General features: G+C 40.5%; 1 protein-coding gene across 3 annotated transcripts in view; it reads left to right on the top strand.

Annotated features, from left to right (window-relative positions):
- The first annotated feature begins 288 nt into the window (after positions 1–288).
- The window catches only part of MICU2 (mitochondrial calcium uptake 2), a 111,407-nt gene continuing 93,934 nt past the window's right edge, over positions 289–17,761 (top strand). Inside the window, exon 1 of one of the 3 annotated variants that reach the window (XM_077341691.1) lies at positions 289–591. In XM_077341691.1, the coding sequence (XP_077197806.1) occupies positions 367–591 (225 nt within the window). In that variant the 5' untranslated portion in view covers positions 289–366. The remainder of the gene's footprint in view (positions 592–17,761) is intronic. The other 2 variants (XM_077341692.1, XM_077341690.1) reach the window with 2 other exon arrangements.

Raw genomic sequence — 17,761 nt, 5'->3', positions numbered from 1 at the left:
AGGCGTGGCGATGACCTACTTTGACCTGGGGTCTCTGAACAGAAACATGGCAGCATCTCCTTCCTTTCCCTCTGGCTCTCCCACTAGCAGCAGCGAAAGGGAGTTCAGCCCTTTTCCAGGGACGATTTAACTTCCCCGTCCAGCAACCCTTACTTCGGCCCTGCTGGGAGGAAAACGGAACATCAAAAGCAGAAGCTGCCCCAGCAGCACCTGACATTTCCTGAGCGCCCAGTCAGGTTTTCCGCGCATGCGCAGCCGTTCTTCCCCCGCCAAAGCAGCGGCGCAAACTGCGCCTGCGCGCGCTCTTGACAGAAGCGGTGTTTTGGCGAAGGTGCTTCGTTCGGAGCTCTTTCTATTTCCGGGAAAATGGCGCTGGCCCGGAGAACCGCCTTGGCGACCGTAGCCCGGTGTTGTCTGAGGGGCGCGGCCACGGCGCCGAGGGCCCCCGGGGGCCACAAGCGGGGGAGGGGCCCGTGGGTGGCCGCCGCCGCTGCCGTTGCCGCTGTGGCAGGCGGTGTCACGTTGGCAGGCTTGCAGAAAGGATGGAGCAGGCAGGCGGGGACTGGCGGCTTCCTGACAGTCCTGGCTCAGGTAAGGGGCAGATTTAGCGCAGCCCACCCCGGGATGCCGGTGGAGCTTCTCACTGCTGCTGGAGCAGACCCGCCGTTTATTCTTCCCTGTCAGTCTCCACTTTGTCTTCCCCTGTAGCACCGTGGCCGCATCAGAAGCTCTTCTATCCAAGGGTTTGCACGGAAGGAAGCCTCTCTGAAATGCATTGGCGGCCAGCTCCTCCGTGGGTCTTTCCCGGGAGGGACGTGGGAGAAACTGACCCCCCCCCCAGGGGCGAGGGGTTGTGTCAAGGTAGCAAACGGCAAAGTGCCTTGAAGGACGTCTTTGCTCTCCCGTGGGTTTGGGGCAAAGTCAGAATTTAAGAAAAAAACTGTGTAGGAATTAAATTATACTACACTGTCTAGGTACAGGGAATGTTTCCTGGATTTTTGGTATTAGTAGAAGAGAATCATAGGGTTGGAAGGACCCTTCAGGGTCATCTAGTGCAACCCCCTGCACAATGCAAGAACTCACAACTACCTGCCTACCCACAGTGACCCCGATTTCATTCTCAAATGATCCCCCACACACACCAAAAATCTCCAGAATCCAACCTGCCATGGAGGAAATTCACCTTCCATTCCACAGTGGTGATCAGCAATTCCTTGGGTATGCAAGGAAGGGCCACAAGAGACAAACACTGGCACATCCCTTCCTGCCCACCCACTTACAATTTGCCTAAGTTCATAAAATCAGCATTTCTGTTAGATAACTATCTAGCCTCTGCTTAAAAGTATTTGCAATGTTGACAGGTACTCCTAAGTACTCATAAGAAGTCATTTTGTGGTCCAGCAACGTTGACACCTAATTCTTCTGAGACAAGGGTGGCTGGATTTGTATCTTGCATCGGTTGGTGGCTTCAAAGCTGTCAACAGTCCACAAACTGCCACAGTCCACATTAGTGGACTAAGAAGGGCCTGTAGGGTTGTGCTGTGTATCAAGAAGCCAGTTTTGAACAGTATGTGAGAGACTTTTGGATCATGCTGTTTGTTTGTTTGTTTGATTTATTCACTGCTCCTCCCAGCATAGCTGGCTCAGGGTGGTTTACAACATTACTATGAAACACTATATAATTCATAAAAACAACAAAACATTCTACATCATCAGAGTAGTGTCAAAACAAAAAAACAATTGATGGTGTGTGTTGGTCTTTAGTGCTCTTGAGTTAATTCTGATATAGCTGTACATTTTAATAACAACCTGTTAGGAAGGAGTGTGCTTGTTTTAGGTTGATAGTATATTGTGGCAAAGGCGGCACTGGTAATTGCTGGCCAATAGTTGGAAGTGACTACAAAGATATGGAATATTATGGTTGTTGCTCTCAATTCATATATTTCCTTTCTTATTTTTAGTTCTGGTGCTCAATTGGTTTGTTAACACACACAATGCCTTTATTGGCATAAATTAGATTAGGAAAACAATTGGTTTGTTATGGTTGTCTTAATAGGTTATAAGTAGCCATGAGTGTGGTTCTGAAATGTATTTCTGCTGTTAAAGCTATACTCCTTGGTATTGGTTCATACTGATTGATAGTGTAATACTTTGTCATAAAGTAGTAGTTGGAAATTTCCTGAGAGAAGCTCATTGTTCAGCTGTACAGTAGTAAAAGCTCAGCTGTTAAACAGGAAAGATTTAATCCCTCATTTATCTCTGTTAACTATTTTACGTCCTTGTAATGTAGGCTGTCTCAATTATATTTTATGTGTTATCTCTACTATAAAGTGTTTTTTGCTAGGTATTATTTGCTTCCATTTTTCTATACCATAGTAAATCAAGAGTTTGGCACCCCTCCCTCCCCGTGATAGGTTCCAGGTATTAGATGACTTTTGTTCTTTTACTGTTTGTGTGTTCTTAAGTGATAAAAAATTGAGACAAATTTGATCTGGTAGAAAAAGTTCTGGAGTTCTGGGGTATGGGGTTGTCAACAGGAGGATGATACCCTCCTCTTATTTCTCCATGTGATCCCTGAATGCATACCTGAATTTTGTAATGAACTAAATAAGAACAAATAAGCTTAAGCTAAATCCAAATAAAGAACTAATGATAGTGGATAATTTGGTAGACTTGTTGTACTTGGAATAACTGCATTAGTTGGAGTCTCTTGCTTGAAAAATCAGGCTATATCTTGGTGATGCTTTTGGTCCCAGTTCTGGTCCTATATTTCCAGGTGTTGGTACTGGTCTGGGGTTCCTTTGTATTATCTTTGACCAATGTGTCAGCGGCAGCTTCTGCTGCAAGACAGGTGCCTCACTTAGCCACTATCATTTATACCTTAGTATCCTCTTGAAAAGACACCTGTGAGCCTGATCTGAATAGCCCAGGCTAGCCGAATCTCATCAGATCTTGGAACCTAAATAGGGTCATTCCTGATCAGTATTTGGATGGGAGATTACCAAGGAATACTAGGGTTGCTAAACAGAGACAGGCAATGTCTGTGAATATCAATTGCCTTGAAAACTTTATGGGGTCACCATTAGTTGGCTGTGACTTGACAACTAAATAAATAAATAAAAACCCAGTTCTTAGTGCTGCTGAAGAGGAATTGAAAAGTGCAGCAGTTACACTTAATGTCACTTGTGAGTTAGCAGATGCATCATTGTATTAAAACAACCATGCTGTGATATAGGGGGTTGGCCTTCACTTATAAAGTTCTAAGGATAAGCCAGTGTGGCTCAGCCTTTAGAACTTTATAGGAGTGACAGAGGCTCATCCGAAGGTTTGATTCCCCACTCCTCTCCATGAAACACCTTGGACCAATCAGAGTTTTCTCAGAATTCTCTCAGCCGCACCTACCTCACAAGGTGATTGCTGTGGGGAGACAAAGGGAGGCACTTGCTATTTTGAGGCTCCTTAGGGTAGAGAAAAACTAATTCTATTGAAATTGCTTCATCATCAAAGATCAGCTAGAGAGATCCTGGTTCAAGGTATCATCTCATTCACTGGATAAATTGAGCTCTGCATAAAGTGACTAGCTGGCTGCGTGGCCCTGTCTTTTCAGTTGCCTAAGGAACTTACTAACTATGGATTTAGATGGCATCGCTTCTGGATGTAAAGCATGCTGGGAGACTGCCTACATTCCCTGCCCTTCCCCTCCCCCATTTTCCTCCCGCCAACCAGCCGATTAGCTGTTTAGTGGAGGCAGGGGAACAGGAACCCTGTCTTCTTGGCTGTCCCCTGCCTGCTGTTTTGATCTTTTCCTGATTTAGAATTTTGGATGAAGGTAGCTCACCCGAATTCTGTGGAGCTAGAAATAAACCTTTTTTTCTTTGGTATGGGCTCTGTGTAGCAATTAGCAGAGTCATTTTCCAGTGTTGTTGAATGCCGGACATAGTGATATTTCATACTTGTTTATCTTTAGCACTATATTTTCCAGTGTCAGAGTCATAGTAATGTACTGCAGAAGGTCTTGAGATGGGACACTTCTATCAAACATCTGTTGCTGGCTTTGACTGAATGTTTATTTTCAGAGATCTTGCAATCTGCTGTATTAACATGCCACTACAGACGTGCTTCTCTCATTAACCAACTTCATCTTGGAATGTCTCGTCTTCATGCGGGTTTACTTTTGTGATCCTAAGCCTTGAGCTCAGTCAGTTCTTCTGTGGTTTGTTTTTGCATTTAATGGCTCTTCTAATTTCTTTGTATTCAACTTCACCTTCTAAACCAAACTAATCTTTGGCTGCTTCTTCAGATGTGAGAAACTTAAAGAGTTATCCAAGTTGCTTAGAAGTTTAAGAAAGCAAAGTTACTGCCTAGAAGGGCTTACGGATCAGACAGATGGTTTTAATACTGTAAAGCACTTTGTGCCTTAAAGTGTGGTAGAAACAATTCATAATCTAACTGCAGTTTAAATGATTGATAATAACGGGCAGGCGATGTGCCTGTGCTAGTCTGAGATGTGTTGAATTCTCAAAGTTGTAAATTCTCAGAAGGGGAGAGGCTGTGGCTCATTGGTAGAGCATCTGATTAGTAACTGGAACAAACAAGAGCAATAATAATAAATAAATATAACATAACATACAACATGCCAAACATAACTTCAGATATTTACTTGTGTTGAGTTTGCTATTTTATATAAGCAGTTCAAATCTCTTGACACATATTTAACCTTAGCAGTCTTCTAACGTTCTAATTCATAGACAGGTAAAGTAGATAGATTTTTACTTCCTATGTAAAAGGCTGCAGGTTCAGTCACTGGCATTTCCAGTTTAAAAAAAATAAATTGAGTAGTAAGTGATGTGAAAGACTTCTAAGTGTAAGCCCCTGGAGAGTCACTTGGAGTCACAGGAGTCAAGTGACAATGCTGGCCTTGATATACCAATGGTCCGACTCCGTGTGTTGAGTGACTACTGGAGCCTGTGAGCAGGATTGCGGAAGGACATGGAGGCAAATTGGTGCCACAGCTTGTTTTGATCTCGAGCAGTTGACTACAAAATTCTAACATTCTTCCAACAGTGTGTTCAAATTAATGGCCGTGCTTGCTTTCCTGGTCTCTCATAGTTAGTGATCCTCTTTTGCTTGCACTTATATAGTGCATTTTTATATACTGGACAGTTTACAGGTTTATCTGCAATTTTTTCAAGAAGTTGGAGGGAGTGCATGAATGGCAGTCTCTTGCTGTTTACATACTTCAGGTTGCCTCCTGAAAGGGCTGATGGACCTGTATCACCCACAGTACAACAGATCAACAAATAATCTAACTTCAGAGTACAGCCTTCAGCAAATACCTCATATATTCATGATAATTCAGTAGCAAATTTTGCAAACCATCATTTTCATCAAATTCATTGTCTATGTTATCCAGCTTCGCAGCATCAAGAGCTGCAGGAAGTCCTCAAATGTGCTGCCAGCAGTTTTACCAGCTGCTGCTTCCAGCTATCTTGCTTGGAAGAGCTCATGACAGTAAAGTCTTGCTTTCCAAAGCTTATGTGCAAATAATATGGTAGTGACCAATGACCATGCTATGTAGTTTTATTAAGCACTCTGTAATAATAATATACTGTTTTCCCCCTTACCATCTGAAAACAATGTGGTGATTACAAATGAAATGTTGAAATAAATCAGTGGCAGTGATGTGGCATGCCTTCTTTTTATTTGTTGCTTTAGCCATAAGATAATCAAGCCATTTCTGAAATGGCTGTTCACAGTACATTATCAGTACATAAGGTAAGTGAGCTCTGAAGCGCTTGCTTAATTGTCTGTGAAATGTGTTAAGGAAATTCTGCCCAGTATTAGATATCCACAATTTAAATGGATTACAATGCAATCCTAAATAGAGTTACCGTTTTCTAAGCCCATTAGATTTAGAAGGGTGTAACTATGCTTCAGACCACACTTATATGACATTAAATATATCAGGAGCACCATTAGTCACATACAGACATAATCATGTTGAATGACCGAGACAGTAAATAATTTCGCAAGCATGGAATCTGTAAGGCCATAATGTTATGTTCAAATTTAGAAATGGATTTTACTTAAGGGCGTGCACTTGTTTCTCGGCTTGGTGTCACTTACAGCTTTTTGAACGCAAGTTATAAATATGTCAAAGTGTTGTCTTTGAAAATATTTATACTTACGCATTCATGCATGTTAATATTTCACTTGGATCACATGAAATTTTAGAGTCTTACATACTAATGTAATCTGTATTGTCACTTCATTAGGAATTTTACTACATTTGTAATGTAATTTTTTTTTAAGAGCAATTATTTATCTATGCCAGATTGATCCATGTGAATTTTTAGAGTGTAAAAAAGAAATTGTTTGCATAGCAAAGCCATGTGGTACAGTGGTTTCAGAGTTATGCTGCTTTCTACAAGAAGCTGGGTATATCACCCAATGAATTACTAAGTAAGTAAACAAAATGAATCCTGGACAGTCTTCACACCTGTCTATAGCCTTATGCTGGTTACTGATGCTCATAAAAATTGATCCTGTTAATCCTATCTGTGTAGCCCTATATCTAATTCATATGACCAAATAAGGTATGGTGCTGCTAGGGGTTATCCCTGTGACTAAGGTAAAAAAAACTGATTTGCTGATGTTCTGTGATGCAACATGCTCGTTATAACTAAGCACCTAGTAACAGCATGACTGTGCCTTCTTAAATCTGCAAGTGGCAATATTTCTGATTATTTCTCCTAGATTACCAGTATAATTAATTTTATTACATATCAGACTTAATACAGAGTACACAGAAGGAATGGTAGAGGACAGGAAAGCCTGGAGGATCATTGTCCATGGGGTCGTGATGGGTCAGACGCGACTTCGCAACTAACAACAGCAACACAGAAGGAAGCATTTCATAGTGATAAAAAGGATATAATGCCTCCTGAATATTCCACTAGGGAAATACACTGACTAATGTGTTTGTAAAAAATGGTATATGCTTGAATAGATTTGTGTGTGTGTGTGTGTGTGTGTGTATATATACACATGTACATATATATATGTACAAAGAGGAAGACTTAACATGAAATGGATTGACTGAATAAAGGCAAACATGGCTTTCAATTTGCAAGACCTGAACAAGACTGTTAACATTTTGAAGGTCAATAATTCATAGGGTTGCCAGTGTTGACTCTTTTGAGCCTCTTTGAGACTCCTGTGAAAAGCGGGGTATAAAAAACAACTCTTGTTTTTCTTTTCTCCTTTCATTCATATATAATCTTGTGCTTGGTTGTATCTGGAATACTAGTGCTAGATTACAACTGAACCTTTATACCTTGGATATAAAGCACAATCAAGCTCTTATATCATCAAAAGATGACAAAGTTGAGGACTAGTATGTTGAAGGAGGGTCTTAAAAGTTAGCGGTGGCTTAAGGAGGAGGACGAGGACGAAGATGCGGCTTATAGTCACCTTCCCTTTCCTCTCCCCACAACAGGCACCCTGTGAGGTGATAGGAATAAAGCAATAAAATATACAGTAATACTGACAGTTTGTAAAGCAATAACATTCATAGGCAAAATAGTAGCCATGGATTCAATGGTCCTTAAAACAGAGTAAGACCATTTATGCACTGGAGGTTTCATGCCAGGCTGCAGGCTGGAGTTTGGGGCAGTGAAGTTCCCAGTACATAAACGGTCCCACTGAGCCCCCAGTGAGTGGATATTAGGAGCATGTTATACATGAGATGTCGCAAGGGAAAATGTTATCAGTCAGGTTTCAGTGATTACGGGCAGTCCTTCTTTTATTAATGACAGACATACTTCTGTTATCATATTTAGGATGACTCGAAAATATTTCTGATCTCTGAATAATAATCCTACATAATCCTCAAACATGCTGATTTGTGGACATTTGATCTAATTTTTATGGCTTTGAAATTATATTTCATTTTCAACTTGTTTCCATTCCAGTCCATCAAGATTTTAATGGTGAAGCCTGAAGTAAGGTATTTGTCTTTAAATTATTAAGGTTAAAAATAATATGTCAGATATGGGACCATGTAGCAGGATGATATGTAAAAGGCATGTAATGGATATATTTGGATCCCCTCCAGTTCTGCTGGACTCAGATATTCTATCTAGATGCATTCCTGAGCATTAAGGGTAATCATTAACAAATATGTGGAGTGGATTATTTGGAGTAGTTCTTCTTTAAATCAGAGACAAGACAATATATTTTGTTAATTGGTGTTCAGGCCAATGGAAGCCTGATATGATTTAAGGAGTCCTAACTTTTGAAAACTTTTTAATCATTAGTTATAACAGGTGTCTTAGGGTATGTGGCCAAATATTTTAGCCATTGGTTGCCCAAAATTTGCTTACTGAACTTGCTCTTGTGTCCTCCATTAGGCTCCATGCGTGGGGGAGAAAAGACCATTTGAGGGCACTACCCATCCCAAAAAGTCTTGCTATGTGCCTTGAATTTAAGTAATTTAGCACAGCAGTTCTTGATGGATCCCTCGCAGGGACCTTCCCTTAATCTAATTTTCAACAGAATCCAAGTACATACTGCACCCTTTCTATGGAAGCACTGTAATGATGCTATCACCCTCCTGGTTAACATGCTCTATAAAATTTGGTGTGAAAAGCTGACATTCATATGGTAGCAGATCTGCGATACCAGCTGCATTTCCATAATCTATTTTGAAAACAACATTTTAAATTGAACACGTGCTCCTATTATGCTTAACTCTAGGAGAAAAGCAGCATATTGGCTGAGAGGACAACCTGCTCCACCAATCACCAGCTAAAGCATAAAAAGAAAAAGGAGGAGAAAGAGTTTTTAAGAACATAAGACAACCAGTGATCCATCTAGTCCGGAATGTCTTGTGATGGCCAATCAACTGCACCTCAACATAGAAGCTGAGGTTTTCTTCTGATGTTGCCTCCTGGCACTGTTATTCTGAGGTTTACTGACTCTATGTAGAGCTTATGTTTAGTCACTGTGGCTAATAGCCACTAAAAGACTTTTCCTGTATGAACCTACGTAAGCTTTTAAAGCCATCTATAACTGTGGTCATCACTACATCTTCTGGCAGAAAATTCCATATTTTAGTATTTTCTTTGGTCTACCCTGAATGGGAGCCCTTCGGTTCTAATATTTTGGCATTTTTTGTCTTAGTAGGGCTAATTGTTCCCCTCCCCTAGTTGTATTAGTCAACAGGAGAAGAATACTTTTGAACTATTGAATTAGAGCAGTTCTTTCCATCTACAATTATGGGGGATTTAGCTGCTGTAGTGATTGTGCTACTCAATCCTTTGTCCAAGAGGGAAATAAACTTTTAGATCTGTCATTCATAACTGTCAGATATCTTACAATTGTATTCCTTCAAAGGGTTTCTTGTTGGTAGCCTGCTTTATGACCATAAAAATCTATAAAATGTCAGCCTTAGGTACAAGTTAATGTGTATGGGATCATTAAGCACTTAGTGCTTCATTTTTGTTAACAAAAACTTGGTTAAACATTGCAAACAGATACTATTTTCTTCTTGCATGTAAAGAGGTAGAAGCTGTTAAAGTGAGAATTTAAGATAAAGAAGATTACATCTTTTGTCAGGTGAAATCTTGATTGGAAAGGGAATGCAAACTTCAGGGCATTACCAGTCTCAGGTTTCTTTTCAGTTCTTCAGTGTCATTATGTGATTTATTTGAGAGTGTTTGTCCTAGCTTATAACTACTTGTAAGCACTGGAGATATTTTACCAAAAGTATGCCACTTAATAAAATTTCCTTTAGTCAAGTACCTGTTATTTACACCATAATGCAGACCTATCCATTGTTCTAGGATTTCATATCATTATTGCTGCCCCAGACTGTATTGAAGTTTCTTAGAAAGATGTTTTTTGAATTGGGGCAGGCTCCAGGTGTCCGTATGGCAGGCTTTCTCAACCGGGGTTTCATGAAACCTTAGGGTTTCTTGATAGCCCCAGAAGGGTCTCTTGAAAGGGTGGAAGTTAATTAATTTTTTATATTTATTTAAATTTGTTAAACGTTTATCAGATGCTGTGATCATATATGGTCATGTTGACTTGTGCCCCCTCCCAAAATGGCCAATGATGGACCTGGAGAGGGTGGGAAGGGAAGGGCCCCCAGTGTGGACATGTACACAGCTACGCTTCCCAACCATATTCTGCATGATTGCACCACTTCTGGGGTTTCTCAAAGCCTAAAGAATTTTTCAGGGGTTTCTCGGTGGTAAAGAATTTGAGAAAGGTTGCTGTAGAGTATTATAAACCAGTTATATGTTCTTTTTTTAGTTGGGAAGGCAGTATAGGGAGAAGTCCTATGCTGCTTGTTTCAGAAGTATGTCCCACGTTATTCAGTGGAGTTTACCCTCAGGAAAATTTCTATAGGATGCTAAATGGAACAAAACTGGGAGCCAGTGTGATGTAGTGGTTAAAAGTGTTATACTAGTATCTGGGAGACCCAGGTATAAATCTCTACTTGTGCTTGCTGGGTAACCTTGGGCCACTCACACATCCTTGGCCTAATCTACCTCACAGGGTTGTTGTGAGGGTAAAATGGAGTAAAGGCAAATAATGTAACCTGCTTTGGGTTTCCACTGAGGGAAAAGGCAGGATATAAATTAAGTAAGTAAATACAAGTCCAGTGGTGTCTTGAAAGACAAACATTTCCTATGGGATTTCATGGGTCACTGCTCACTTCTTCAGGTATCTGAAGCTCATGTTGAAATGACGTAGCTAAAACAGTTCTGCAGGGCCTGCAGAAAGGAGCTCTTCCTCCAGGCATTTGGTTGAGACCAGGCATAACCACAACCTCTGAAGGACCCTTGCTCCCTCCCTTCCAGAACTCCATCAGTGCGCTCTGGACCTGTTTGCACTATTGCATTGTTTGCACTCTTAAGATCACTACATAAACCCGTTGTTTTTGGATCTGTGCCTGGGGACTGTAGTCTCATGTGGCCTTTCAGTGTCTTTGTCAGCCAGTAGAAAAAGTACATCTAGGAGCATATTATTCACCACACTAAGGATGCTCTCTGTTAAGGACATCACACAGGCTTCAAAGGAAGCTAAGTAGAATTCAGAATTTAAGAGCTTCCGTAGCTTAAAGCAGTGTTCTAGTAGTTGAATGTCATGTAGTAGCAAAACTTTGTTGCCTGGAAACATGGCATAATTCAACTGTACTATGTTTTTAAAGATATGTTCTTTATGTTTATATTAATGTATCATGATAAAACAAGTTGTATCCATTTTCCCTATTTAAGACTGTATTTTTAATTTTTTTCTTTTTTAAGGCTTTTAATACAGAGGTTTACTCTTTTTTTTTAATTTAGTCTCTCCCAAGCGTGAGTCTTGTTTTATCCATAACATTTTAGAATTCTGTGTGTTTTATGCTGCTTTTGCATCCAATTGTATCTTCAATAACCTGTGTTTATCAGTTTGTCTTGTTTGCTCTGTTTGTGTGGGATTTTCTTGCTTTCATTTGCTTGACATTATTTTATGGTCTTAACTGTGAGCTGCCTGAAACAGGACCTGGATCGGTGCTGTGCAGATTCTCTAAACAAAACAACAACTCTTTAACATCTCTACACAGAAAGCAAGTAACTTTATCACAGATTGCTAATGTATCTCTCTTTTTTGTCTTGATCACACTGGAGTGTTGCTAAGAACAGATGGGGCTATGCAGAGACTGGAAGGCGTGGTTTTCCAGCACTACTACTAGCCGTTGAAAGCCTCAATAACTTACTGCATTATCCTTTGTTCAATGTTTTTAATGACTGTTTCTCTTCAGATTGGTTGCCTCTCTTCTTTAAGGGCAAGGGCTGCCTTGGGAGAAAGGTCTCCTCAGCAGTAGTCCTGAAACCACTGCAGCCATTGAAGCTTGGATGGTAATGCAAGGTGCCCCCAAGGAGCTTTGAAGGCAAGGACTCACTTCCCCTGTGATAGCGCCCCCTGCCAGGGTAGTGATGGAGAGTGGAACATAGCCAAATCATTCTTCTGGCAGAAAATAAAATGGTATTTGTGTGTGGGCAAGTGCTTTTCCCTAATATTGGGCAGCAGTATCAGAGCCAGGATTCTAATTCGGCCCTTTGTCTTACATTTTCCCAGCATGCTGTATTGGTTAAGAGTGGCAGCTTCTAATCTGGTGAGCTAGGCTTGATTCCCTGTTCTTCCACATGCAGCCAGCTGGGTGATCTTGGGCTTGTCACAGCCCTGATAGTGCTATTTTTACAGAACAGTAATTTTAGGGCTCTCTCAGCTCCACCTACTTCACCCCTACAGGGTACCTGTTATGGTTGTGAGGAAGGGAATGCAATTATAAGCCACTTTGAGACTCCTTTGGGTAGTGAAAAGCCGGGGAATAAAAACCAACTCTTCTTCTTCTAAAAGAGTGACTGCTGTCCATTCATGTAAGAAACCATCTCTTCTGCCTCTGGCAGCAACTCATCCCAGACATTCTGGAGAAATATGTGTCTAAAGCTTTGCGTCTTCATATATACACAACCTTGGAGAGTGTTTAGCAGTGTGTTCATTTGGACTCCAGAGCCTACTGAATTGTAACATGAAGAAAAATATATGGGCCAAAGCCGTTCCCCAAGTAGTGGTAATAAATGTTTTTGAGAACATGCAGTTCTGTGGATAATTTCTTCCTGAGAAATGTGTGCTGAATTCTGAATGCCAAGTTAGGATAATTGACATTTTCATTTGGGTGGTATTACTTTAAAATAAGTAAATAAGTATTTTTTAAAGTAGTCATTAAATCTATATTTGCCAGTGTGGAAAAGTTTATGTAATTGTTCAGGGGGTAACATTTTTTTAGAGTTGAAGCCTTACACCCTTTGAAATCCATTAATGTCAGTTGGTTTAGAAGGGAATAGCTCTGTTTAGGATTGTAATCTGAGACATTTTACCTTGTGTGTGATGCCACTGGTGTTGGTATGTCTTGTTATATGAGGCAGATTATTCAGACAAAATGCAGAAATATCAGAATATAGTCACAAACTACTCAGGAACTCAGGAATGTAGTGTGCTTTAAATGAAAAGAAAAGTCCCACTGAAGTAGGTTCAAACAAAAAACTTACTGGAACAGATCAAAATGAAGGTGGTATGGCTAATAAAATAATAGCAGTCTTGAGGTCTGTAATTCCTTCTTAGATTAGATACATGATATTTTGTTGGCACAGAGTTCAAACGCTGATTCTCATACTATTAGTAATTTGCCTTCAGTCATGCACAGGCTTGTTGACAGCTATTTACTAGAAATCTCCTGTAAAGTTGGGAAGGTAGACCAGGTATCCTGCTGTGTAGCAATAAGGGTATTGGCATACCAGCTGCAAGGGCTATTTTTAGCTTGTGTTTTAGGTTTATGGTGGCATTGTTATTAGTGCAATAAATGCAGTAAAAATTCAGAGTAGTAGAAACCTGAACGCATTACTGTTTTGTTCCTTCTTTGAGAAATGGGGAGGTTCAAGGTAGACTGTTGGGATCAGGATACCTCAAGAATAAAGGACCAGAGATTATCTCTCCAGTTAATCCTTTAAAGAAATTCTCTTTGGCTTCCCAGGCAACAAGAATAAAAGTACTTCAAACTATTAAAATGTAAACGCAATATATTATACTGGGTGAATGCCTAAACAGAAAGCTAACATAATGGGTTTGATCTAACAGACTGCAAGAGTACTCACGGATGTGGATCTTTACCAGTCCCTTTTACCCAGCAGCCACTTGAGACTGCTGAAAAGCTGATGCTTGCAATCATGGATGCTGTGTGAACAAAACAGGACAGGGCACAGGTTGACACTGTGTCCCTTCACTCCTAATAATTTCACTCGTGCAAGATGCTCCATCAGTGCAAGGGAGAGGTTGTGGCCACCCAGTTCCCTCTTCACTGTAGTACCCTTTGTTGTACTGTTGGGCTTCATGACTCTGTGCAACAGCTTTTGGGACTTCTTCGGCTATGAAGAAAGGGGTGGGTGGGAAAGATCCTTGACCACTTCGTCTTGAAATCTGTAGGATTCAACCCAATGCAACTGAAAGTACAAGAAGTTTTACAGGGTAATACTTATAATGCTGAGCATTTCCTGTACATTTTCTCAGAAACTTTGATAGCAAGTCCACCTGCAAAAATTGTTATCCTTGCAGAGACCTAACCAAAGGCCATGTAGAAGAAGAAGAGTTGGTGCTTATAAGCCCAAGGTCACCCAGCTGGCTGCATGTGGGGGAGCGCAGATTCAAACCCAGCTCGCCAGATTAGAAGTCCGCATTCCTAACCACTACACCAAACTGGCTCTAATAAAAATATGGTTTAATCAGCAGTCCACTTAGGGACCTCCTGACTCACAACACGTGTTCTTGCGTGTTCTTGGCTTCTATACCATAATAACTAAGTGAAATGGGTAATATAATTGAAAGAGTGAACCTTGCTTAAAACAATTATTTTATAGAATCAACAAAAAAGTAATCAAAATGCAATTCACCAAGTCTTTAAAAGTATCTATTTTAAAAAATTGAGCATGTTGTATAAAATAACCTTGAGGGATGGGGATTGAATATCATCTGAGGCTGGGTATTTCAGGATGAATGGTTTTTAGACGAATGCAGAATGCCCACTTCAAAACCAGTGAATTTCATTACCTGTGGCATCTGTTACTTTACATACAGGGCAATTATGTCTATTAATACTTCTAGGAACTAGAAAAAAATAAAACATTTTTAATGAGTTGAGATAATGTCCTTGTCACTAGCCCTTCTTATGACACCGTTGGCGTTTTTCCATCTGCGTTTTTCCATCATGCCAGACGGCATTTTCCATCTGCAACAGGCACAACTACTAGCACCCTGCCTGTCCTTGGAACACCTACCCACAGTGATCCATGCAACAGTCACTTCCAAATTCTACTTCCGTAACTCGCTGTAAACGGGCCTACCCGTGTAGGTTACAGCTGGGACAGAATGCGGCTTCCAGGGTCCTCACTAGGTCAACTTGGAGGATCCATGTTCAGCCACTGCTGAGGCAATTGGATTGGTTACCAGTCTGTTTCCAGATCAAGTTCAAGGTTTTGGTTTTGACTTTAAGGCTATATGTGGCTTGGGTCCTGATTACCTGTGGAACCGCCTTCCTCCCTATGCCTCCCGCAGGGCTCTTTACTTTGTGGTAAAAATCTGCTGGTGGTCCTGGCGCCCTACCTAGTAGAACAAGCTGCGGGTCCTGTTGGAGCTCTCTGTGTTCCACAGGGCCTGCAAGACAGAGCTCTTCCAACAGGTGTTTGGTTGAGGCTGGGTACAATGAGTACCAGGGATATTTCAGACCCCTTCCCCTATGGTTTCTTAGGTTTGATGCTAGACTGACCTAGAACCATCCTTACTATTTCATCTTGGGTGGTTCCGGTCCATTTATGCAACTGCTTCAGAGGTTGAGGGAATGGGTTTTTTTCTGGTAGGCTGTAGAATATACCTCTGTCTTGTTGTGTGAAATTGGAATTTTGGAGGTTTTAGAATGTTTTTATGTTATATTATGTATTGGTGCTTTTACACTTGTGGTTTTAGTATGATTTTTTTATTGTATGTATGGGTTGTGAACCACCTCGAGCCAGTGATGGGAGTGGCAGTATACAAATCAAATTATGAAATACATAAATACATAAATTCTTTAAAAGAATATAATACTATCAGTACTTTTTTGTCTGATTCTTATGCACTGAATTTAAAGACTGGTAAAAAACAGTGCAGATGGCTTTTCTTGGCGGAAGATAAATCTAAATAAATAATAAATAAGAAGAAAAAGAAAGTTGGTCTTATGCCTCATTTTTCACTACCTGAAGGAGTCTCTAAGTAGCTTACAATCACCTTCCCTTCTTCTCCCCACAACAAGCCCCCTGCGAAGTAGGTGAGGCTGAGAGAGCTCTGAGAGAGTGCTCCGTGGGAACAGCTCTAACATGAGCTATTATTATTGTTGGAGATTTTTAAAGGGGTTTTGCTGTGAGGTTTTATCTATTGTTAGCCACTGCAGGCCAATTATGGGAACGGCAGGGTATAAATTGAATAATAAATAAATAAATAAATGAGACTGTGACTAGCCCAAGGTCACCCAATTGGCTGCATGTGAAGGAGTGGAGAATTAAACTAAGCTCACCAGATTAGAAGCCACTACTATTAACCACTACACCCAGCTTGCTCTTGGTGGAGATGGATGGTGTTGAGAACATTGCTGGTGATAGAGGAAGACAACCCTCATGTGGGGCTGATGATATTGGGTGAATGTGAATGAGAAGATTTGGTCATATTATGCAGTGAGAAGCAGAGGTTGGGAGTGGCTTGACTTCCCACACTAATACCGCCTGAGACCCTGAGTAGGTATCTGCATGTATAGGATCAAGTTCAACATCTGTAGGCTCGTAGAGAATCACTATGGGAGTCATTTTTTCTCCAACTCCTCAGTTTCTCAAGAGTGGGAGATTGGAGATTTTATTCATGAAAGGAATGCTTTAGATATTGTCTTGAAACGCTAGACAAGAAAAATGAAATTAATCTAAACATTTGCTAACTATGTTTAATCTAAGCATTTTAATGAATCTAAATTTAAAATGAATTAGTCTAAACAGCAGATCTTTTGCACAAGCAAAAGTATAAAATATATAGAAACTGCCTGTTATCATACCGTATGAACACTGTTTGCCTTAGTCTGTTGCCTTTCATTCACAGTTCTTTAGATCTAACTCATTGTGTAGAGCCAGCTGTACAGGTACTCCTGAAGAATGGCTTAAAACAGTGTTCTTTTATCTTTCAAAATCTCCTATCCACTATTCATCTCTAAGCAGCAGCATGGGATGTATTAAACTGTAAGCATGTGTGCTCAGTCATATCACAAGAGGGGAGCATGCAGTGGGATGAACTAAGAAAGGTGGGGGCAGGAGACGTAAGCTCAGCAGTAGGGTGTATAGTAATATGAAGCAAGCCAAGGGTGATAGTCCTGGAAGAATCTTCACCACATCATGACCAGAGGAGGGTAGCCTGGTTTCCTTTTCTATACATGTGCACTAGCTGCTGGGCATATATTAATAATAAACAGCACCAAAAAAAGGCATCTGTACAGGACCTTGCAACTAGCAAGCAGGACTTTTCAGATCAACCTTGGCTTGAAGACACCCAGCCTAAAACACACTTGGGATCTATTACAACAGGAATCCACAAATGGTACTTTTGAGTCTTCCCTTGTAGTAGCAAAGACTAAGGGTCTTAGAAAAGCTATAGAATTGCATCATATCAATTCTATCTTTGTCGGTCAGTGGGTCAGTTTCAGAAGCCCAGGAAGAATACTCTGTATTGATGCCCCAGTACTATCAGATAGACTTGTCCATTCAAATAATCTGTGCAGGCTAAGCTGTTATTCTGTTATACCGTTATGTTATACTGTCACCCGGTTTATCAATTAACAATATGAATGTTATTATATATATGGTTTCATTTATGGTTTCAGTTATATGTAAACTGCCCTGAGCCTTCGGGGAGGGTGGTAAATAAACAAACAAACAAACAAACAAACAAATAAATAAAAGATACTTATGTGTTTTCTGAAAGGTTGTCCATGTCGCCCAGTAATCAGGGCTTTATGTGGAGGTGTAACATTTTCTGTTCTAGTCTTCAACTTGTTTTTTTTTTTCCAAATAAGCGTAGATTTGACTTGCTCTCCAGAAGTATCTTGATCAGGCATCTAATTGCTCACTGTACTCATGAGAATGTT

The sequence above is a fragment of the Paroedura picta genome, chromosome 6 (assembly GCF_049243985.1).
Source record: "Paroedura picta isolate Pp20150507F chromosome 6, Ppicta_v3.0, whole genome shotgun sequence".
Lineage (NCBI taxonomy): Eukaryota > Metazoa > Chordata > Lepidosauria > Squamata > Gekkonidae > Paroedura > Paroedura picta.
The sequence above is the reverse complement of the archived record's forward strand: the minus strand, read 5'-3'. Positions and strand labels throughout refer to the sequence as shown.